Source organism: Echeneis naucrates, chromosome 21, assembly GCF_900963305.1.
Source record: "Echeneis naucrates chromosome 21, fEcheNa1.1, whole genome shotgun sequence".
Taxonomy (NCBI): domain Eukaryota; kingdom Metazoa; phylum Chordata; class Actinopteri; order Carangiformes; family Echeneidae; genus Echeneis; species Echeneis naucrates.
This window is the reverse complement of record NC_042531.1, coordinates 9450417-9476112: the sequence shown is the minus strand read 5'-3', so window position 1 is coordinate 9476112 and position 25696 is coordinate 9450417. Positions and strand designations below refer to the sequence as shown.

At 40.9% G+C, this 25696-nt stretch overlaps 2 protein-coding genes across 2 annotated transcripts in view; one reads left to right on the top strand and one right to left on the bottom strand.

Annotated features, from left to right (window-relative positions):
* Positions 1-25696, bottom strand: part of fastkd5 (FAST kinase domains 5) — a 72844-nt gene that overhangs the window by 16280 nt on the left and 30868 nt on the right. The gene's annotated exons all lie outside the window — the stretch shown is intronic.
* LOC115061750 (protocadherin-17-like) lies at positions 23-11209 on the top strand. The gene is made up of 4 exons (XM_029530242.1): positions 23-2491; positions 3676-3734; positions 3896-4065; positions 10620-11209. The coding sequence occupies exons 1-4, from the start codon at positions 23-25 to the stop codon at positions 11207-11209; spliced, it is 3288 nt and encodes a 1095-aa protein (XP_029386102.1).

Sequence of the window (25696 nt, the reverse complement as noted above, 5' to 3'; positions counted from 1 at the left end):
TACCGCAGATCCAGTTGAAGGGATGCGTCTCTCTGTACCCATTTTCTTTCTGCTGTGGGTTAAAGCCCTGACATTGAAAAATCTCAATTATTCTGTCCCGGAGGAGCAAGGACCCGGCACTGTTATAGGCAATATAGCGAAAGATGCCGGATATGGGACCATGGAGAGGGGGAAAAAATCCAACTTCAGGGTGCTGGAGAATTCTGCACCACATCTGGTGGATGTTGACCCGGAGAGTGGACTAATCTTCACCAAACAAAGGATTGACAGGGAGACGTTATGCAGGCGCAACCCAAAGTGCCAGCTCTCCATGGAGGTGTTCGCCAACGACAAGGAAATATGCATGATCAAGATTGATATACAGGACATAAATGACAACTCGCCCAGTTTCCCCTCAGATCATGTGAATATTGATATATCAGAAAACGCAGCGGCTGGCACACGCTTCCCCCTGACAATTGCACATGACTCAGATTCTGGGGAAAATGGGATAAAAACCTATCAGGTCACCAGAGATGATTACAATACCTTTTCTTTGGATTTAAAAGTGAGAGGCGATGGGACTATATATCCAGAGCTGGTGGTTCAGAGACCTCTGGACAGAGAGGATCAGAGCCATCACACCCTGCTCCTCACAGCAATTGATGGTGGGGAGTATCCGAGATCGGGGTCCATGCAGATCAACGTCAGAGTGACTGATTCCAATGACAATAGCCCAGTTTTTGAGAAATCCTCCTATGTCATAGAGATTCCTGAGAATACGCCTCTTGGAAAAGTACTCATAGATTTGAATGCCACTGACCAAGATGAGGGAAGCAACGGACAGGTCGTCTATTCCTTCACTGGATATGCGTCAGAGAGGATCCAAGATTTGTTCTCCATTGACCCCAACACAGGCATCATAAAGATCCAGGGAGAAATCGACTATGAGGAGAATCCAATCATAGAGTTCGATGTTCAGGCTAAGGACCTGGGGCCCAACCCGATACCAGGCCACTGTAAAATTACTGTGAAAGTTCTTGACAAAAATGATAACTCGCCAATAATAAGTTTTGTTTCTGTCCGGCAGGGAGCAATCAGTGAGGCAGCACCTCCAGAATCTGTCATAGCGCTGGTGAGAGTGACAGATAAAGATTCAGGTCGTAACGGTCAACTTCAGTGCCGGGTGCTGGGAAACGTACCCTTCAGACTGCAGGAAAACAATGATAATTTTTACACGCTGCTCACAGACAGACCTCTGGACAGGGAAATGAAAGACGAATACAATGTAACAATAGTGGCAAGAGACAATGGGATCCCCTCGTTGAACTACACCAAGTCGTTTACTGTGAAAATCTTGGATGAGAATGACAACGCGCCGCGCTTTACAAAGACTATGTATCTGCTACAGGTGCCTGAGAACAACATCCCAGGGGAGTTCCTGGGCTCCGTTCTGGCCCACGATCCGGACGTGGGTCGAAATGGGACCGTATCTTACTCCATCCTGCCATCGCATATAGGTGATGTTTCTGTCTACACCTATGTGTCCGTCAACCCCACCAATGGAGCCATATATGCCTCGCGCTCTTTCAATTACGAACAAACGAAATCCTTTGAGTTCAAGGTTCAGGCTAAAGATGGAGGATCTCCTCACATGGAGAGCACCTCCACAGTCAGGGTCAACGTTCTCGACGTCAACGACAATCTGCCAGTTATTATTCTACCCCTCCTACAGAATGATACAGCTGAAATCCCAGTGCCTCGAAATGTCGGTATCGGATACATTGTGGCTACGGTGAAAGCGGTGGACCACGATCACGGAGAAAGTGGCCACTTGACCTACGAGATCACGGAGGGAAATGAAGACCACCTGTTTGAGATGGATCCGGTGGGAGGAGAGGTGAGAACTGCCCACGCACTTTGGGAAGAGGTTGCCCCGGTGGTTGAGCTGGTGGTGAAGGTAACTGACCATGGCAAGCCCCCCTTATCTGCCGTGGCTAAGCTGATCATTAGGGCGAACACAGACACAGCGCCAGGTGGGGGATCCAGCACAAGCGGTGAACAGCAGCACTGGGATGTATCCCTGCCCCTCATAGTTACCCTCTGCATTATCTCTGTCATGCTCTTAGCAGTCATGACCGCCATCGCTGTCAAGTCCAAACATCAAGATAAGGAGACTGGGAATTATAACTGTCGCATGGCTGAGTACTCCAATCCTCCAGTGGGGAAGGGCAAAAAGAAAAGGATCAACAAGAGTGACATCATGCTGGTGCAGAGTGAGATGGAGGAGAGAGATTCCGCAAGCCGGATGAATGTGGTGAGCAGCCCCTCTCTCATCACTTCGCCAATATGTTTTGACTACCAGAGTCCGCTGCCGCTCACGCTGCCCAGGTCAGAAGTCATGTACCTGAAAACCACTCCAAACAGCCTGACAGTCCCGAGGGCAGGTTGCCACTCCAGCTTTGCCGGGCTTAGCACAGACACTCCAGCGAATAGGATGTCAGTGATACAGGTAAGGGGGATGCTGCACCGTATTCTTTATCTGCCCTTTATTCTCGCTTATCTGCACTCACTGCTTTACCACACAAATCTGACAAAAGAAAAGTAATCGACTGAGAAAGAGAAACTCTGTCACTGTGAGTAGACAACATTATTATCTATTATTACCCCCCCCATTTCCCCTTACACGACACGAATGAAGCAACATTCTCTATAAAGTATGATATGGGCACTTGGTGTCAAAAATATATTATTCATGTGTTGAAAATGGCAAATCTTTTTTCGTTTTACATCTCCTGTTTTTATTTCTTCCCATCTCATAACGACTGCATTGTAAGTCTTCTCTTGCAAAATGGTACAGGTGGTCTGCATAATCAGAAAGTCCTCTCAGTTAGACATGCAAACAGTGTGAGTCTTGAACAAGGCTGCTGTGACCCTGCCAGATCCACTGCTGTAGAGTGAAAACAAAACCCTGCCTGAAATGTGGGACTGGACAGGTGTTTGAGCAGCTTGTCCGATCACATTACTGAACCAATGTGCACCAGGCAGCGAGATGCACACAGCATAACCTTACAATCACATTTTTCGCTCCCCACAAATATGGGCCAGATCCACCCATCCGCATCCAAAGTTGGCACGATAAGGCCATTAATAGGGTGCAGCCTCGCCTTGTAGAGATGGCAGGGTTGAACACGCGAGCCAGCTAACATGCTAATTTGACAGCATGGGCTTGTACTGCTGTGTAGCGCACCCGAATTATCTGTTGTAAACGATGTAAATATCTGGGACAGTCTCACAGACAGTCTCATTTGGAGATGATAACACAGATGACAAGGCCTGGCACCGTCACCAGTCACTAGGGTACGTGGGTGTGATCAACACAAACACATTATTCTCAAGATAGGAAGAAAAAAAAAAACGGGTTGCCGATGACAGTGGCTAATGCTTCACTCCATTGCCTTGCCAAGGAGGCACATATGGTCACAATGGAGATGTGCTCTTATCGTGTTGTCACCACTGGCAGGTGCTCTCTTCCTGTCATTGACATCTTTCAGAATCCATCAGGAGAAATAGAAGACTGAAAACCAGCAAAAATGTGTCTTTTCCTGTCTGAACCTCATGTAATTCAAGCCATTGTTGAAAATTGCATGAAATTTTAACCTGATCAATGCAAAAATATTTTTCTCTCTCTTCTAGACAGAAAATTTTCCCTCCGAGTCCAATTACGCTGGCAGCAGGCAACCATTTGTTCAAAGGTAAGAGGTCTACCCAAAGGCTTCCTAACCAGTGCATTTAGTTTCTTCATCTTCGTATCAAGGCAGCTGACTACGGCAATCAAACAGCAACATTTACAAAGAGGAAATGGCAATGTTTCGTTGTTGTTTTTTCTCTTACCCCTCCTTCCATTCTGCTGCAGCTCAACATTTAAGGATGCAGAACGAGCAAGCCTCCGAGACAGTGGCCATGGTGATAGTGACCAGGCTGATAGTGACCAGGATACTAATAAAGGCTCACACTGCGACACGTCTGCCAGGGAGGCCCTCAAGATGAAAGCAACAGCAGTTAATGGCCAGCCTTTTGAGCAGGGTGAGTGGACGCACTCTGTTACTGACATCTGGAAGATGCCTAACTGACTCTTGTACCAGACGTTAATTATACTATATGCGCTGAGAATATGCGCGCAGCTCGCTGGTGTTTGTAAGTCCACCAGCACCTGGGAGCAGTTACCGGAGACATTTAACATTTAGGATGGAAGAGCTAAAGCCAGGCTGTTATTAGATGCAGGTAGCGTTGCTCTGTACAGCTTTACATTGCATACCGCTCAAGCTGTGTGGCAAAGATGACGCGAAGGCACCAGAGGAGACGGTAGATGGCACTTCAAAAGCATTAAAGAGTCCATTGGCTGAGGGTGGAACGTTCAAACATCTCGTGTTTGATTTAGCCGTCAAACAAACTCATATGCAAAGTGTGCCTCTGTCTGCACCATGTTTTGGTCATGTCATGACTTGGAACACAGCTTCGCCGCACGCATTTCTCGAGCAACACGACAGGGACGAGAGAGCATGATAGACATTTGCAGTGCAAAAATGACAGGCATTTCTGGTGCAACATGACAGAGTGTTTCCACCTTTCGCTCGAGAAGATATTCTCAGTCATTATCGTTTTGCCATGGCTGCACTGTTTTGAAAAGAGCTTTACTTTACCACAGAATGTAGTAAAGTTAAGTGTTATTTCACAAATCTGAAAGGATCCCGATTTCCAGGAGCGTAATCATAAATGATTATCAGTCTGTTGCAACCTTGGTTGACCTGATGGGAATTGATACATTTAAGCATTGTGGATATTAACAGAAAATATGAGCGCGACTCTCACTGGCGAGATAAAAGATAATGGGGGGGACTTGAGGGAAAAGTGATGTTTCTCATTTCCTTTTGTGAGCATGGGAAGAGAATGGCGGGGGTCATCAGGTCCTTGTGCAGCGCTGGTTTCCACACCATTTACATCTCTATGAACTGTTTGTTCGTGGTTCGCTCAAGAGGGCAGAGATGGAAACACTTGGCTGCCGGAGAAATGTGTGAACCCCCCACCCCCACGCCACCCCATCTATCTCACATTTGTGTACGTGTGAGAGTGCTCGCGTGTGTCTGTGTTGTATGTATGTGCGTCATGAGGGATTATGGCAGACCAAACTTGACTCCGTGGGAGGTGTAAATTCAATCACAATTTTTTTTAATTTTTTTTTTTTTTTTTTCTTTCGCACCGCATTTCTGAGTCTGATTCAGTCCAAGTTCCGAGGCCAATCACGTGCAGAGATATTGCAGAGCATGTTTTGTACATGCAAGTCTGAATATTTACATGTGCAGCGCTTCCGCTTACCAGACAGGAATGTCAGTTAATTTATAGAACTGCATTTCTAAGATAAGAGGAGTAGAGAAATGCAAAGAAGTGAGGCGCTGCTATTAATATTAATGAGTTTTTGCAAATGCTTTTCCTGCATGTGAGAATTTTAGTTAAAGAGCAAAGATAATTGCTAGATTAAATAGTGTTCTCTCTTCTGGGGTTGGTCAGTTGGACGTTTAATGGTGTCACTGTCTGCTGAGCTACAAGATGGAAGATCTACATTATGCATCATACCTTAGACCTGATCACACAAAAACATCACCCTCCAACCCACACACGCCTCCTGTCACACACAAATAGTGTTCATTTCTTGAACAACAAAGCCACTGTTTTGTAGATTTTGGCAAGACAGAGCTATTATTTAAAATGGAGACACCACAGATTTATTAGTTCCAAATGCACCAACACTAAAGCTTGTGGGTTAAGTAGTATTGCTTTTATGTCTTTACCTTTACCATCCCTCCAGTTTCCTGGCTGCTTTGATACAGGTAATATATGCACCTGTGCAGCTTCAACTATCATGCACTCTGAATATTTATGCACTCTCACAGACACCAGATGCACAGTGGGTATGTTGCTAGGCTTTCTCTGATTCTATTTATAATGGGCAGTCGCTTTCTTTGTTTTTGAGCATGGTATGGTTCCATTCCCAGGCAGACATAAGATCATAGCTGCGTTGACATTTTGTCATGATTCCATCGTGTCACAATGTAAGTGCAGTGGACTTTAAGCCATTATATGAGTCTGTCATTTTAAAGCTGTTATTTAAAAAAAAAAAAAATATTAACTGATGAAATAGGGAATGGAAAATGGAAAGCCAATGGCAGGCACATTAGATGAAAACATCATTATTTTTCTTCCGACTCTTCCCTCAACATTTTCGTCAGAAATAACGTAGATTGGTATTAATCTACCAATCAAAGTGTGAAATACCTATTTTTACATGATATAGTCCTTGCAGTTAATAGCTAAGCCATAGATTGTCTGGCCATGAAGGTGTGATTATAACAAGAGAAATACTGCAAATCTTTATCACTTGCAAGCATTGAAATCAACACTTTTCCTGAAGGTCCCCTACTCATAAAGATTTAATCAACAGCATCTAACGCTCACATGTAGTTGTAAGTAGCTATACGTGGTATTTTGATTCACACGTGCCTTTATCTGCTGCGTTGTAAACCGTTTATTGAGTGTTTACAGACCGCTAATAAATGCTAAATAGGGGGATTTAAAGCACCACGGCAATAAGATGTACATTTTATGTAAACATGCAGACACTATGCTGCTGTGCGTGCTAACAAAGCAAGATGCAATAACTCATACAGCAAAAAAAAAAAACAACAAAAAAAAAAAACTCCTCAATCCGTTGTTGCTGAATCTTATAAGCATATACATCCCTTTGCATCAGCATCATCTGCTAGCGCCTCTGCAGCAGTGAGAGGCACCATGGAAATGAATTCAGCATCTCCCTGCTTCTCTTCGCTTATGCTTATTGTTCTGGCCTGATGTATTGGTGCCACAAAAATACTTTTCTCTGTGGCGCTTGAAGAGAGAGAACCACAAGTACACCGGGTGCAGACTGTGACCTGCACTGTGGATGCTTCAGAGTGGAGCACTTGTGATATGCAGAACCTGCGTCGCAGTTTTGCCAAATCAAAGACATCATTTAGTATCCCCCTCTCTTTTGAAGTAGAATGCATTTGGAACTAAAAGAAACGTTCTCTCTTGATCTTGGCCATGACAAAGATAGAACAAAGAAGGTTTAAAGCAAAGAATACAATCATGTATAAGTTCACATAACATGACAGGGGAAAAAAAGATCACGGTACACAGCCTGAAAATCCTCGAGTGAAAGTCTTGTGTGGAAAACTGTAGTTACAGTTTGATGCAGCACGAACTTAAAACTGATCAATTATTCAAGAACAGACTTCACTTTTTCTGCTTAGACTTCCCTTAGACGTCTTCCCTCTCTCTTCCTCTGCTAGTGCCTCACCGGTAAACCTACCTTTTTAGAAAGAACAGTAGATCCAATTTTGCTAATTGTTGTGCTCTAAACTGTTTTAAAACCTGAAACTATTATCATGCCAGCGACATATGAGAGATTAATCGCTTTCATTTCCTTTATTGGCTCAGATAAATGTTTCATTGACATAAAAATTTAATTTTCACAACAGACCAGATAGGCAAAGACGCAGGACAAAAACATTGCTACAAGTATGAACACGAACAACATTGCACTATCTAGTTAATATACAATAATAAACATGAGTCAATTTCCCATTAAGGTGCATAAACAGGTGTGATTTTCTATAATCATTCATTTCAAAATTGACCTAAATACCCTACAGTAATCAGCAGTGACAATTTTAAAGCTGTTTACTGAAATGCATCATTTATCCGCCTCATGCAGTTGAAATTTTTGCTCTTTCATTTAAAAAGAAATGACCATCATCATCATAAACTGCTTTTAAAAAAAAAAAAAAAAAATGGTACGCATCAAATTAAAACTTTCTAAATGTTACATAAAATTAGCATCAGCTGTGTTGGTGATTGGAAAAGAAGAGCCAACTGATTCTGTTGGGAGACAAACAACATTTGTTGTCATCTGAACATTGTTTATACCAAGTAAATAAGGTGGATCATTTTTTTTCATCCAGCTGGATGCAGCTGCAGAGGACGAACATCTGTGTGAACAAAAAGCAGCATCAAGATAAGAAGTGACAGCTCCATTTGTAATTAAGGGAGCTCACATGACATAAAATGACAGCCATTAACGTTTTATGGAAGAAAATTTCATTGTTCACATAAAAACACATAATGTAGAGAATAGGGTCCATATAGAAGTTACGCGACACCTGTAACACGTTCCCTTTTTTCTTTTCAGTAAATTAGTCCTTCTTTTGACATCATTATGGAAACGAAACATTCTTTACAGATTCTCTAGTTCATTCAAATGAAGTCCTAATCAGGTTGTTAAATCACAGTCCGCTCGTAGCATCATTAACAGATCTGTTCTGTTCTGTGGCAACAAGTGAATGTGTGGGTGTAGTTTGCGTAGGACTCGTGGACTTGTGAATGAGCTCGGATTATACGTGTACTAGTGTTCACATCTATTGGGAGTTGTATCGCAGAGACAGTTTCTTCTTCATGCATTTAATATTTATTTTATGTTTTGTGATTGAACCTCCTCCTTGGGTTTGTGATGTCCCCTCCTGCGGGCTGGCCAAGGTCGGTATACAGGAGAAAGGGGCTGTTGGATCTCCCCATCTCTGCTAAGAAAGAGCCCCGTCATGTGGAGCGTCCCTTTGTTCCAGGCTCCATTCTCATCAGAGCCAGAGTTCACAATGAGATCAAGTGCCTCATTCACAGTTAGCCACTTGCTTGTGGTCTTTGATATGGCAGAGGGGCATGAGAGAAAGCCAGAGAAGCCTTATTTATGAAGCGAAAGCTATGACAGCTAACCCAACCCCCAAGTCACAGGTTGTGATTGGATGAAATATGACTATTCTTAGAAAGAATGCTTTGCTTGTATTTGATTTCCATTTGGGGGGGGGGGTGTGAAATGTGGGTGTAAGAACTTTCTCTCATAATCTACTTCTGGTGAGCGAAATCTAAATGAGGGGAGGAATGCTACAGATGTATGTTTGATTTAATGCGTACGTAACATGTTCATCCGTTCATTTTTCATGCACACGAAACCAAAATGACAAACCAAAGCAGTGATTATCATTTCAACTCGTATGCATATCTAATCAAAGGGATGCCAATCAGAGCAGAGAAAACAAATGTATTAAAGTTAAATCAGTGAACAGAAAAACTTCAGATTAAATTTCCACTTTTACAAATGAAATTGCCGTTTCGCTTTCATGTATAGCAAATGAAGGAAAAGTATCATTTTCTACCAATTTATAAAGACACGTTTGACATTTGTGCTTCATACCTCTACACGCAAAATAGCTCAATGCATCAATGTCAAATACATTTTGATAGTGGAGTATGGAGGCAACAGAAAAAAAAAACCTGACACCTCATACATAATAACACCAAGAAAATTGGTTCATTCTCTGAGTTGTTCCTTTGCACCATCCAGGGTCAGATGTGCTATAAAAGGTAAAAGAGAGCGTGAAGGTAGAACGATAAAGACATTTTTTTAAACTACTGACACTAATACACTGTCACACATACCGATTGTACAATTTTGTGGTATTTGTCTGAACCTACTTAAGTCATGGTCTAATCAAGACCAGCCTCAGTCACCCATGTCGGTCAAGAAGGAAAGGTTGTGTGTTTGTGTGTGGTATACTATTCTACTATTAACAGTTGTGTTCAAATTCTTTTCATATGCCTTTTATGTGATCAGACTTTCTTTTTTCTTTTTCTTTTTTTTTTTTTTGCAAATCACTGAGGTGCTCCTGTGGCAAGGACAGGTCACCAAGTTCCGTTCACCAACAGAAAGTGAAATGAAAAATGGCAGGAAATGCAAATGAGCTGTTGATTATGCACCCAGAGTCTCTCAAAGTAATTAGAAAAATTATTGCAGGTCAAACTAATGAATGTTTGTGCTGCGAATGTAATAGTAATTCAAAAAATCCAGTTTCACTTGGATGTTTCTTCTCGCTGATATTGACTGGTCTTCAACCACTTTTCCAATTAGAGATGGAAATCATGAGTCCAAAGAATACGCTCACTAAAAACACTCAAACGACATACATTTCTCACCGCTGTCTGAGCAGAAATGGTGGTGGAAATTTTACAATTACTGCAAATGAAGTCTGAACTCCAAAGCGCATCACCTACTGATATTTTCAAGGAAACACCCACACATGCTGTTGAGCATAGCATCTGGATGATGCCTCGTCAGTGGCTTGAGTCATTTCTGACACTGACCAGCGAAAGAAAGAGAAAAGAAAAAAATAATGTCAATGTGTGACATTATGGTGTATCATTAGGTTTGTGAGTTCAAATATTTTTACTATTGCTAAACCTGAGTCCCTGATATGTATTGAACCACGCTGCGGGGTCTTATTTGGTCCTGTGATGAATATCAAATAATGCTGAATAACTTATATAATAAGAGATGTTTTATTTAGAAGGGCTATGTGAATACTACTGGAATTTGGTTTTGTTTGCACTGTCTTATTGTTGCTGCTCATCCTTCAAAATGTCATCTACATTTTCTTCTGGGTTGTTTATTCCTGCCCCAGTAGGGTCCAATAACAAATGTTTAACTGTTTTTGCAGAGCAAGACAAATCAGTCCACTGCACAGATGAATGCCGTGCACTGGGACATTCTGACAGATGCTGGATGCCAAAGTTACGGGTAGGAAGCCAAGCAGACAGCGCCGATAATCGCACCAACCTTTTCATCCCTGTGGGAATGGATGCCATGGTAGAGACAGAGATTTATGGCACCATCAGCTGCAGCAACAGAAAAACCCTCAGCACGTTTGGAAAAGAGCAGCGGGACAGTACAATCCTCGTGGCCAATGTCAAACCTTACTTAAAATCGCAGCGTGCACTAAGCCCACCGCTTCAGGAGAGTCCGTCCGCGTCCGGTAGTCCCAGCAAGAGCAGCATGCCCCTGGACTTGGCCAGCCATGAGTCCAAAGAAGAGAGGGAGGGGGGTTCAGACAGCAGTGCCTATGGCCCTCCAGATGGCCAGTGCTCTCCACTGCACACCGAATTGGAGGAGACCTCCTATCTGACCTGTGAGCTCAGGCCTAAGTCCCTGTCAAGTGGTCTCATTCACAGCTCTGTCATCAGCCAAGAGTGCGGGGGGTCAGATTATGCCCTCGATTATGCCCTCGACCCGCGAGACTCTGGTAACTGACAGCCCAGCTGATCCTGCTCCCTCTCACGGGAGAGATGATGATATCACAGATTAATGAGCAAGAAGTGATTTTTTTTTCTTGTTTGTTTGTTCGCTTTTATGTTTGTCCATTTTTTTTTTTGTTCGCTTTTTGATCTACACAAGTGTTCAGACATGCATTGTATAACCAAAAATCATCTGCTTTGTATGTTTTTTGAGTTTGTGACTTGTTGTGTTTAGGTGAAACGTGTGTCCTTGACTGCTGTGAAGGTTTTGGGGGAAAAAAAATATCAATGCTTACCTGACTTCAAATGTGTTCATGGTGTACTGTACCTGTCAATTTAGATGTCTGTATTTTACACATTTCAAGCTCCAATTTTGTGAGGCTATTGAACAAATTGCTACTGTTAAGCTATTGAGTCCTGTCTGCTTTTGTACGGTGAAGCTTTCTGTCTCCATTTAGTGTATAAGGAACATCTCTTTGAATATCACAGGCAACTGAAATACATATCAGTGACGTTAAATACAAAAGTGAAGTGTCTTATGAACTGTTAATGGTGGTGCAACAGGGAATGTCCCTTTTCATAAAACCATTTGAAGTTCCTATAAAAAACAATTTTTTAAGAATGTATTTGTAATTTTATTGTTGTCCTCTGCGTTTATGTGAAAATAAGCTGAGCTTACACGTGAATGTGGGCTACTGTACTTGTTGTGTATTTTATTAAATTTCTATACACTGTGTGCATGGAAGGCAGTTATTTATGACTGGTGACAACTTCTGAAGCTGTAGTGTTTTCTTTTTTCTATTTTTTTTTTCTTTGTTTGTTTGTTTGTTTGTTTTTTTTTTATGTGGAAGACGTGTATATATGTCTACGAGGTGCTTAAATGTGTTAATGACAAAAATCAATTCTCAAATGTGCCAACTTCAGCTCTTCACTGTATACCAGCACATCCTATCTAGCAGTAGACTAGATCTTAGTTAGAAGAACTTAAAAAAAAAAAAAAAAAAGGGAAATCACAATCAACATTTTGCACAGCTATTTATTTTTAAAAGCTCCAATAAAAACAGGCACTGTGTATTAGTGCACCCAACAGAAGATGAGTTGACTCCGTCTGCTCAATGCTTACATTGTACTGTAAGTATGCATCGTAAGGTCAAGATTGAATCCTTGCTCATGCCTCCGCTCTCCTGCTCTCCAATTCCTCAGAGCTGCTGCCAGTTAATGTCCTCTTGTGATTGTGGCTTTATTTAAATATGAATGTGTCTGACAAATGTCTTGACATGAATTTTAAGAAAACTGGAAGAAAAAAAAAAATCCCACATAATATTCAGCTCCAACTAGCAGTTACAAGCAAAGGCATTTTGGTATAAATTCTTTGATTAGATAAAATGAAATTTTAATCATCCCTGTGGGGTAAGTGGGTCATTGCAGCAGGAAAGGATTGAACAAATAGTGCATTAAAGGTTATCTCAAGTAAATGTCTTTACGTGTGTGTGTGTGTGTGTGTGTGTGTGTGTCTGTGTGTGTGTATTTTAAAGATAGAGAATTATTCACAAATTAAAGCATCACCAAGAAGATTTCAGAGTTCTATCAGTATCTTCTGAAATGTCATAGCTGTCATAGTCGTGTCACAAAATGTTTATCTTGTTTTTCTTCATTAGGTTTACCACAGCACATCTGCAACTCTGCATTTCTGGATTCTATTCATTGTACACTGTTTACTGTTGAATCACATACAGAAAGGGAAGTACAGAGACGAAGCCGCGGTCCGAAATCATAATACAAGAGACTAAACCTCAGAAACCCCTCTGCTGGCGCATTTCTTTCCCACCATAACCTGTTCGCTGCTCATTTATTCCAGGACAGATATGGACGGGAACATTTACTATTAATGAAGCATATGCACTAAGTCTGCTCTTCAAATTCTGTATAGAGCCTTTACGTATCAACATGGATGCATGTTTACCAAGACAGATTACTAAATTTAGAACTCCTAGTAGTGTGGAAATATTTTGTGTTTTTCATCTGTAAAACAATCACACAAAAGCCTCCTTTCACTTTTTGCTCAGTTAGGTTTCTCCATCTGGAGACGCTGACTTTTGTACCCCGGCTCGGTGAGCAGTTTGAGAATGCCTTGTTTTTCACAAGCTCTGGATAACAGAATCCTGTCATCTACTGAGGGCTGACTATAAGTACGACTCAGTTTCTCCTCAGGGAAAACACATTAATTTAGATTTTGATTTGCATTTGTTTTGGTGCTGGTATTGACACAATTCCAGACCTAGATGTCTCATCTCAGCAGGCAGCTCTGATGAGCTCATCTGCATAAGTTGAAATACTCTTTGAGAGGGAGATTGCGTGGGTCACAGCAACTCATCCCATTGAAATACAGACAGAAACATCACATCATTTTATCTGTATCAGTCCCAGGGTTCTCAGAACATGGGGGATGAAGACAGGTGAGCAGAATGTCAAGTAGAGAGAGGTTGAACCGTTTGCTGCGGCACTTGCTCCTCCAATTTCTTTAACACCATTACTGACGGATTAACAACAGGTTTAACTTGCCATTTTCGCCACAATTACACATCATTTGCTTTGATGCAAAAGCTTTCTTAATTAACACAATGCACAATGCTGCGACTTGTCAAAAAAAAAAAAAAAAAAAGTGCTATGTTGTGGTGGATGGCGGGGAGTGCTGAATGCAGATTAGGGACTAGCATGCAGTGGTGGATGAATATGACTTGTCTCTCAGAATGATTACAGTCATACTGAAAGGGAATTACAGACAATGAAACTGATCTGTGTAATACCTCCATTCTTCTACATTTTACGTACACAAATGATCTATTCAGATGAAAATGGAATGAGCAGTGTACCATTCAGTTGTGAAAAATTGACATGCTCACCCTGAGTACTTAAGCTTTTAATTCAATAATTCAATAACACAGCCGATTAAGAGCTCGTCTTCCACCTTCACTCAATGCTATGGGAGATGGTTTCACTTGGCTGAAAACTGTTGGTGGGAAAACAACAGCGAGCACAACACAAACAATACTAAGAGTGTAGTTTTCATTGTTGCCAAAAGACGTCAGTGAACGCAGCATGAATGCTTTCAGGGGTGAAAATATTAAAATACTGCTTCTGGATTCATTTGCATGTTTTTGTTTCTTGTTGTTGTTGTTGTTGTTGTTGTTGTGTTTTTGTGTGTGTGTGTGTGTGTGTGTGTGTGTGTTTTAATAGTGCTGGAAGCAAACTTGCATATCAATCAAACTGTAGCCAGTTAGGTCATTTAAATGTGATTTTTTTGTTAACAAGGGGTCTTTCCTTTTTAAAATGCACGCACGCTATTAATTAACAAATTCAACATTTATCCATTCAACCCATGCAGTTAATTTTAATGAGAGAATTGTTTGAATTGTAAAAAGTGTGATAGAAAATCGCTGCTGTGAATTTTTGCTTCAATACTTTCTAACCAAATTTGTCACACCGAGTGACAAAATTCTCGACACAGCACGAGCTAATGATGGTCGTTTAGCTGTCATTTATCAGGATTAAAAGAATAGTTGCACACAATTGGAAATGTGATTTTTTAAAATGTATTTATTTATTTATTTATTTTCATTTTAAGCAAGATGAGGAGATCAATACCAATCTTCCCTTTCGCGCTTTGTCTTAGCGCAAAGATGGGAAAAATGGAGAACAACCATTCTGGCGTCGTCTAAAAACCGATAGCAAGCACCTTTAAAACACACTAAAAGGCTGAGTGTCACTTGTTGACAGGCCGTTATTAAGTTCCAAGCTAGCATTAGCTTCGCATGTACAACCCATATAAGTGGATTTCATAAAATGCCTGTTGTATCTGCTGTCATATTTTACTCAGACTATATTATCAGCTGCTCTATAGCCGGAGACCACAGTGGCTTGAGCTGCTTGGACAGAAATTCTTCATCTAAGTGTGAAGAACAGACAAAGCTCTGCATTACAACAATATAAAATCTCGCTTGACCTTGTGGGTTTTCCAAACAAATCCAAGAGAAATATTGAGCCATGTGTTACTCAGGGATGCAGAGCTATAACATATTCACTCTCCTTATGGTATCCTTGTGTGTGGATGTATGCTCACAAAAGCACCAATGATATAGAAACTCGGGCTGCTGCACGGACAGAACTTAAAGAAAACAACGGTCAAGGGAGATGAGCAAACTTTGTGCAAGCACGCCAAGCAAAAGCCAAAGGGTTAACTAAATTGATTAATGTGTTGTTACATTTCTACTGAGCACAGTGATTTCTGAGTGGAATAAATTTAAATGCCAACTTTGACTATTCGGTTATGATTATTTCATTTGGATCCAAAGCAAAACTGCAATAATATGAATGTTTTTGAAAAACTGCACTTAATAATGTATTTCTCTCTCTGTAACTGCAGATAGACTTGACAGGGCACTCTGAGAGGTTTGTTTTTTTGTTTTTTTGTTTTTTTTTTGCAAAATGCTGTCCTTTATAAATTGTTCTGCCCCAGTTGTTTAAGAATTAAGACACCGCAGAATGCATTTAGATTTCATTCAGACTCACAGGAATTAGCACCCCCTTTTATTGACCCCCAGCTGACAGAAAATTCCAGAATACACAACCATTTCTGTTTGAGTGCTTGTTTAAAACTCCTGCGGCTCTCCTCTGGGAGGAGTTCAAATGCCTACCAATCTGTCAATCACGATTAATGTTTAACGCCAAGAAAAGATACAGCATAAGGGGAACGATCCGGCAGGACTTCACACAGGTTTTCACTACATGTTACTGGGTCATGACACACTTTCTTTACTTTGAATTGAGCAAAAAATAGTCCTCCACATGCCTTTTGAGTGACAAAGTGGGCCAATATCTGCATAAAGTGGAAAAGCTAATGTGCTCTGTCATATCCTCCAAAGTCCCGAGTCTAAAGAGCTTTACTCTTTAAGTGCTTTGTCTGCCATCACAAATAAGATGGGAAATTTAAAGGTAAAAGACAGAGGAAGAAAAGCAGGCACTAGACAGAGCGAGATGTTGTATGGAATCATGCCCAGGCTTTTGAGAGCGATGGACAGTTCATTGAATCAATGCACAGTTTGGAGTAGAGCAAAACCTGTCTATTTGATTAAAGTGCTAGACGTTGAACAGGATAGCCCGATTAAGTGTCATGTCTGCATGACACTTAATCGGGCTTCTCAGACACAGCAGGCCTCCACACTGTTCAGCCACTCAAAACTGTGAAGGTAACAGTAAGGATCTCTCAAGGCCTCTAATTATAAAAGAGGAGCACTCTCATTAACATGTAATCTGATTTAGTTGGCTCCGCAGTCAGAGAGTTGGCTCAACTTGGAAAGTAGTTTCAGTGCAAGTTTTTCTCTTTCTGATTTCACGCATTTACATATTAACTACAAACATATTTTGGATCAGTACATACTACAAGAAGACGCTGATTTTTATCCACATCGAGTCACTCGCCAGTTCTCGCTGCAGAGCTCTGAAGCAGCTCAGCGATAGGTGATCTACAATGTCACGGTGCACATTTGTTTATTTTGTGAGTGCTACTCGTGATTGTGTTGCTGCACTTGTGGATGTGCGAAGCCTCTCCTTTGTGCACTAAAAAGCGCCCCTTGATTTGAAAGTCATTTCTCCCCAAAATAACAGTGTGTGTCACAATTACTTTTGCAAAATCCAGCTGAGGAGTCAAAAAACATATAAAAAGCGAAATAGAAAGTTGAAAAATTTGTAATTATGCTGAGGTTATTCTGACATAAAAGCCCTCATACAACAATAGTCCAGTTGCACAGGTTTTTCATCTTATTTCCCTTGATTGAACGTCACCCAATGACTGCGTGGGGGTTTACAGACCAGTGCTGAAAAATCACCCCACCGCCAACCCCGCCTACCTCATTTTCACCTTTGTTATTATTTAAACATCACTGAGTGCACCAGTTACGATAAGGAAAGTTCACCTGCACGCATCACCTCTCTCAGACATGTCTCCTCTTACGTGAAACTGGCAGAATGGAGATGTAAATGCAAATATATGAACCATGTTGTTAAATTTTCAAGCCTTACAGTTGAAATGAAACATAAATGAACCCTGAGTCTTCAGCATTCCCCTAAAATACTTCCTGTTTGCTGTGCAATATTTGCAGTAATGTATTTATTTCGATTTTTCTTCATTGTCCGTCTGCTAAACATGCTAAGTATGGATTTTTCCCATTCTACTGATGCGCTACAGTCGATGCAGCTCAGAGGTTACAGTAGATTGATAGCTGGGAATGACTAAGTCACAGTCTTTTCGTCACACTGCACAAGCTCAGTCAATCAAAAATTTAAAATGTTGCACTGCGGCTCAAAGTTTATTTTTCTGGGTCATCTATTGGTTTTAAATCAGCAAAGCGATCCAACAGCAACAGAGTTTTTAGGTTCTCTGGTTCGGAAACAAAAAAATGAAAAATGGAGATGATCTTGAACACATGCATGGCTTTCATACACAGATAGCCTGGCTATTAGCCATATTCTGGTTAGGGTCCATAGGTTAAGCTCTTTTTATGCAACTTTGATACCCTTCTCAAATGAGAGGCACTGTCATCATAAATGAGGCATTTAAGAAAATATCCTTATCCCCCTATCATGCTGTTTCACCCGCAAGATATATCAGTCCGCTGGCATAAAAATATGAAAAGCAGCTGCCAGCTTCCCCCTCCCTCTTAGAATGAGTGAAAGTAGGTTAACCATAAAGCCGTGCAAGGCGGGTAAATACCACAGCAAGCCAAGCCTCTTAACCTCATAATGAGAGAATTTGTCTATATGAAGTATTCTAGGACAGTTATAGTCGCTTCGCACTCTGACAGAGTAACTCAATCAAGAATGGGATTCTTCATGCTACTGACAGCTCATCCATCAGTTTCTGGGAACAGATAAAGAGCGTCCAATGCTGTTGCAGTGGATCGTGTTTCTGTGGCGCTCCTGATAATGTGGAACCTATTGAATCATTACACACACAATAAACTTGAATTTATGTGCAAATATTGATGAGTGGTGCTCGCTCGATGATGGGCTCTGACAACACATATTCATCGACTACAATGAAATTCGTGAGATCAACAGATTTGACACAGATGTCTTACAGAGCCATTGTTCCACGAGCACAGATTATTTATAGTCTATGATATGTTTTCAAAAGTGATGCCAAATCTAATAATTTTGGCAGTTGTATAAATGCATGTAAATAGTGTGACCTTACGCCAGGATAAAAATATGATTTGTTTAAAGAGGTGCATGACAAGGTGCCATGGCACTTGAGTGGATTAGCACAACCCCCTGGGAAATCATCCATTTTCAGCTCTTGCATGGGTTTGAATCTAATTCCATGCAGCGCAATTATATCTCTCTTTTCAATTCATCTTCATCTCTTCTCTGTTCATCATCACTGTAATTTCTAAAAAAAAAAACAAAAAAAAAACACACATTTAAATGAGCCGCCATGCTGCTGGAAGTGTGTATTAATGGGCAATAATTAGTGATTACTGCTTATTTATGTCTTTATTATACAGTTTAAGATCAGCTGAGCACACATTGATGGTGTAATATCAAATGCAAAGTCATCCGTCACCTGGCCACTTTTTTTTCTTCTTCTTTTTTTAAATGGCATACACACGTTAACGGGAAAAGGCTTACTTTGTCTTCTCAGGCAGTAACTAGAAGTAAATTTGGTTAAGTAAATGTTTGGAGCAAGGGGAGTACTTGGATCAAAACTGTTTATTTTGGAGTGGTAACACTGTTTGCAATATTGACCCCGGAGCTGCGACTACAGTGAAGTGCAGCTCTGACAGTTGTGATTCTTGCCCATCTGGCTGCTCTCCTCCCAGAATTTGTCACAGTTAAAATGAAACCTTCATCAATTAAGTTTTTGCAAATAAACCTTCTGTGGAGTAATTATGCTGTCAAACATTCAAAATCAAATCATCTGAAGGTCTGTTTGCTGTGTACTTAAAGCCTGAATAAAGCCCCCGCCCACCCACCCAAAAAGAATAAAAATAAATAAATAAAAAAGACATAGAAAGATGCTGCTTGCCACTAGTGAGCTGCATCTCCTTTTTAACTGGCAATGCAGACTCCACATTAGACCATTAGACTGATGCAATACCTCCTGTCCAATCCACTTTCCTTTCAATTCTCATCATGGCCTGCCTGCCTGCAAGGACGAAGCATCTGACCCAGAAAACTGAATATCGCAGGAATGGTCATTAGCTAAATATCTCTCAAATGTAACTCTTTTTTTTAACAGTTTACAGAAACATCTATCAAAAGCTTCACTAACAAAATGTGTGAACTCTCACCACCAAATTCTTGCAGGGATGTGAAGCCAAATGTTTTTCTCGTCACTCTCTGCTTTCCTGAGAAACTTAATGTGTGAATGAAAATAGCAGCGAAAACGGAGTTTGATTCTGGCTTAGAAGAGGTGAGGGGAGCATTTACATACCCTTGATCCCTTATTTTTTATTTCTTTTCAGTGAGGGATATGAAATGTAACCATCCAGAATGACACTTAAAACCCTACAGTCCATCAGCTCTGTGAATGTTCCCGCTGATCCCGGCAAACATATCAAGCCACTGATTAAACACGAATCAAGTCAAATTAATATACAATTCATTTAATGTAGAATTTTTCCCCAATTAAATGTAAATGGATGGCCTGTCAGAGAGGTGGAAATTACAGCAGCCATGGCAAAAGCGGCGAGCCTGCTTCCAGCTTATTTGATTGGTCGACATGCTATCACAGCGCTCCACTGGATATGCACCAAAGGTACAATAAATGAGAAACTGAACACATTTTGAGCTGCCTTGAACAAATTGAATGTTTATGTGGAGTTTCCTTTGGGGATTTACTTCTTGCACCAGAGGGTGGAGTGATTGCGTGGGCTCTCGTCATCCCCCCTCCCCGCCAATGAGGACTTTCTGTCACATGGAATCTTTTTCCTTCCTCATCATGAGAATGTAGATTAGAGCTGTATCTGAATACTGCTGCGTTTTTGCGTGTTTTTTTTTTTTTTTTTTATCCATTAGCACCTCTCTTTGACATGTCATGAGGTCAAGAAAACATGAAGCTGAGCTGAGAAATCAGAAGTTGGACAGAGACACGCTGAGTGCTGTATTATTCCGGCTAAAAGAAAACTTGGCATATAATGAAGTGGTTTGAGCTGACACCTGAGTCGAGAGCCATCTTTAGAATATTGCCTTTAGAAAGTACATGTGGGGACAGCAATACCTCCTTCCTTTCAGGACACTGATGGGGTTGGGGTTTTGTTTTTTCTTTTTCAGTTTGAGGGAAATAAAAATGAGCAGTGAAGCACCTCAAATGGGAGTTTTACTATTGACACCAGTGGAGCATCTGATAACAACTTCAAGAACTTTATCTTAAGGCACTTTTGTATGTGCACTTTTTCTAAGATAGCCTTTGTTCTCCTGGCCTCAGTTCCACAATGCACTCCATAACGCTGAGCTTTTACAGCCTTTCAGAAAAGCTGTACTGTAATAACTGGTGGCTTTAGTTTTGTTTTTTTTCCTGCAGACAATTCTATGCTAAATTTAGTCTTTTGCTTGTTATAAAGGATTTGATCTATTTATCTTTTTAGCACTAAAATAAAATAGCAATTATTATGCCGGCACAACTGCTCCTGGCATTGATAGTTAACATGCTGAGCCATGAAACTTGTAGCTGTCCTCACCCTCCCTGGGCCAAGAACTGAAAGGAAGCAGAACCACAGTGCAGATGGTAATTGGCTATTTCATTGGAAGAAAACTAATATAACAGAAATGCATCTTCTGGCAGACTTTACAGGGCGGAAGTGTAGAGAATTTAAAATAAAATACTAATAATAATAATCTAAAGTCATGGATACAAATGAGCTTTTAAAGGATATGAATAATTTCTTTTTAGTGACCAACGCTGACGCCAATCACAGAGAGTGGTTGCACAACACGCTAAAAAAAAAAAAAAAGGTAATGAATGCTCAAAACATCCAGTTCAACCTCTCATTCACCCACAGCACTTCACTCATCACGCCACCGCATCACAAAGTGTAAGATATTTTAGCTTCACCACTTTCTAAAAAACAACCATACCGCCACAGTAATTAAGTAATTCGCATAGACTATAATATGCATCACTACCATCAGATGTTCCTCTGGATTGTTTTGTGATGAATTAGCCCACTCATCATGCTGGATGTTTGCATTTCCAGCCCCTTGTGGAGAAAAAGAAAAACAAGAAACAAAGGAGAATGAATTATCTGTTGTTTGAGAGACAGCTTCTGACTGAATTCAGCTTAATTTATCTGTCTCAGCTCATGTGGGAATTTTGCAGATCCGACTCCATAGCCAATTCAAAGGACGACAGCATCCAAAAAGCAAGTGTTTTTTTTTTTTTTTGTTTTTTTTTACTTGAATGGAACACAGCTTTGCGGGGTAACTTATCATTTGGAAATTCAAGTGACTGTGGAAATCCCTTAAACAAACCTGTGAGCGAGATTTATGATGTTTAGAAGTGAGTATTTCAGTGCAGGTCTTAAATGTGTCAGAGTTATTCTGTTTGACAGAGGCTAATGTGGCCAACATACAGTGTCAGTCAGGTTTTACTTTATGTGCTTGGAAAATTATTAAGTGTGACTAAAATGATTAAAGGTCCCAGTGTGTGGGAAGTGTGTGCAGCTGCTGTCTATCATTTATCCAAAAAAAAAAAAAAAAAGACTCAGCATATACAAGCTTTATTGCTCAAAAAGTTAACAAGTAAAATCGAGCCCACGTCTCCAGCATGTGACCTTGGTATGTCAGAACAATCTTTGCTGACAAACCTGACGTGACATTTTGAGTGTCTTAGGTTATTCTGTGCATGAGAGTTCAATCATTACATCATTAATGGCTTTGGAGCGGGGCCAGTCACTCATGACATCGGGCTTTATGGCTTTGCTAGAAATCTCTGCGCTGACATGAGAGGACTGTAGGTATTTTCAATGGAACTATTTCCCATGGCCAAAACTTGCTTTTGATTAATGGCTTTTCTCCTGCGAAAACCATTTAGGTAATTCAAAAGAATAATCTTCTCGTGTCTTTGAGACCTCAAAATGTGCAGGTTGACCAGGGCTGGCTGTCCATTCCTGATCTAATTAGTATTTAAGGTTGTTGTCATACAGATTTTTTTCAGCCAATTATATTGGGTTTTTGTTGTTGTTGTTGTTGTTGCTTTTTTTGCTCTTCATTTTTTGTTTATAGCAACCTGTGGGCTAGTCCTTGTCGCTGTCGCTGCAATAACAGCCACATGTGAGCAGGTTCTAGGTAACAAATTGATCTGCAGAGGCTATTTTGCATGATTATATTTATTCAGTTCTGGTGGTCTCTTATCCAACAAAAGCAATTTACAGTGATATTGATCATAGGCTCTGTTTTATTAGTCAACAAAATCACTTTTTATCTGCTAAGGATTTCTTTTGCGCAAGAGAGCCCTGGTGTTGACTGATTCTGATCTCTGTGTACTCAAGTTATTGTTTTCAGTTTTATTTCTTTTGAATTTCATGCCTCCTGTCACTCTATAGACCGGTGTGTGCCTTTATAAAAAATATCCCTCCACCCCCAAATTCATCTCAGTAAGTAAATCTAACTGCTTATCTTCAAAGCCTTTTCAGCACTTCCCCTGGCTTGCATTGACTGTCCATTCCCTAGGAGACTCAGCCTGCGCTCTCCACTACAAGTGTTAACGCCAATTAAACCCCTGGCACCCTGCTGTCATTCTCCACATTCTGTGACATATGAGTGATAACACATACCCTTACCTTCAGCCCTCATCTGACGCACATTAAATGGCACTGGACCCTAGCGTTTCCTGACATTTTGCAGAAATCGATTGCAATTTAATCAGCGTGAGCATGCTGCTATCAGCCACGCTTGCACCAGCTTCTTAGCGTGTGTGTGTGTTACCTGAGTCCCCTGTGCAGAAAGCCAAAAGCGGCAATTTCAAACTTTAACAATACAAAAAATGTTCAGTAAATAAAGAGCAAAAAAAATTATTAAAAAAAGCACAACATCAAAGTTGATTATAATAATCATAGATTTGAGGTTGCCGTGGAAGCATATTTCCATTCAATTTGCACATTATTAGATTTATTGTCTATATTGAACTCTCATTACTTGTTTTCTCTCTCCTAGCCTCTCTCTCTCTCTCTCTGTTTCAGTGTCAGTTTCCCTTTCTCCCTTTCTCTTTCCCTCTGGTGGTAAGTGCAATAATTATCCCATTATACTTTGAAGTCTTTGTAAAAATCCAAGGCCCCAAAACAATCCCCAAAATATGTGAATACATGGTCCTTTTAAGTATCAGGGGTCCTGTGAGGTAGCCCACAGCTCGAATACTCTCTCTTTGAAATTCCAACAGGTCAAAATAAACCCCCTAAAGAATATTGTTTTAAGGAAGAAAAAGCATTGAGTGTGTAATTTCTAGGAGCTTAAATGATACGCAAACTGTCTTCTTTGGAAAAAAAGGAAGGGTGTACTGAGGCCAAATTTAACTTTCAAAGATTATCTCTGAACTAGTAATGTATGCCTATTTCATCCTCATAACACCTCTGTTGCTGACTGAGGGAGGTTTTTAAGAGACCACACAAACACACAGATGCCTCTCGGTGGCCACAAATAAAGTCCATAGAGCCCAGCGCTGAGATGAACAGACTAAGCCTTCGTGTGGGCTGCTCACTACCAATTTCTAAATGACTTAAAGTGGTAATAATGTGATAAAATGAAAATTTTTTACTATTTTAGGAAGACCTTGACTTGTATTGCTGGCCGCAGATTCTCACATATTCACACGTGCAAGCAGACGAAGAGGCAAGCTATTATCCCCTCATGCTTTGAATTTTCAATTAAGTATGCAGTGCAGGCTGTTATGTTATACAAAGAATTCAGGCAAAATGAGGATGCAGGCATATGTTCCCATTTCTATGCATATCCAGATGAAATATTGATTATGAATGGCAGCTAGAAGCCTGGTCTATTAGGAGGAATAACATTTTACAAAATTGAGCAGAGACATTAATACGTCAGTGATGTACAACTATCTGAGTCCTGCCTGCCACCAGGTATTACTCTGGGTTACTGCCTAAGGCTTTACAAATATGAGCTGAAAATGAAAGCAACTCCATAACTGTTTGGATGGTGTGATAAACGTGATAGAAATACTCATGCTGCTTATGTTGCCTCGGTCAGGCACTCTTCCCTGCCTTATAACTAAATTCACATGGGAACAGGGAGAGAGGTGATGGTCAGCCGAACGATCATCGCTGGTGCGGAACAAGGACACAACACAGAGCAACAGCAACACATGTTGATACATGCATACGGAGGCACACACCCACCCACCCTTAAATACACAGCAACACATTGTCAGCGTGGCTCAGCGTGGCACAGCGTGGCACGACCCGCATGCAAATGCACATATTAGGGGCGAGTTGTGTTAATAAATGAGTGACACAAAATGTCTCCCCATATGGGAAAAAAAAAAACATATTGTAGGAGTAATACATGTGAAATCCTGTAACTTATCTAACACAGGGAATCAATGCGGTGTAAGTTGGATACTATCATGGCTGCAAATGATCACTAAAGAGATGTGAGCAGAGGCTGTCATTAAAGGCACAATGTGTGTTACCGTGGCAACATGATAGAGGCCTCCATCTTTTTTATGTTGTGGTTGTGAACAATCAGTGTTGCACCCAATCCCCTCGTGAATTAAAAGCACACAGCTAAATAAAGCTCAAGTACTCTGTTGCCACATTTTTACAATCCACTGTTTGTCTCCTCCCCACAGGGAATTCTGCCCCAACCTGTTTCTGTGGGGAAAAGCACGCAAAGTAACACTGCTCGGCGATCAAAGTAGCTCCATGTTAACCAGAATTTAATTTCAAATCAATTACCTCAAAGGCAAAAGTGAGAAAACTGTCGCACTTTGATTGTCGCACGTGCAGTGGACTGTAATTACGCGACACAATACCGACTGGCCTCACACAATCACTCAGCTGATACGTCACATTCTCTCTTCACGTGCCCTTGTGGCCGTGAGTATGTCCTTGTTCTGCCCTGGTTAAATGCGAGTAAGTTCGCCTCCCCACACAGTTAGTTTTCCATTATGTTCCACGACGACCTCTCTGACCAAGGTAATTACCTCGGCTCTTGAACCAACCGAGTCAAAGATAAAGCCTCGCGGAGATCTTCCTACATCAGATTAGCAGTGTGGTTTTGGCAGTCCTCGGGGAGCTACAGCACATTTGTTCCTCCTAGAGCTGGAATTATGAATTTTTTCCTTGTTTGTTTATTCATTAGCATTTGATCTGTCAGCCAAAGAAAAGATGTCTTTAGTTTGCAGGAGAGTGTTGTGGGCATGAGGAACTGAGATAAGGTGAATGCAGTATTTAATTAAGAGGGTAGGAAGCCTTCCTGGTATCTGGGTACA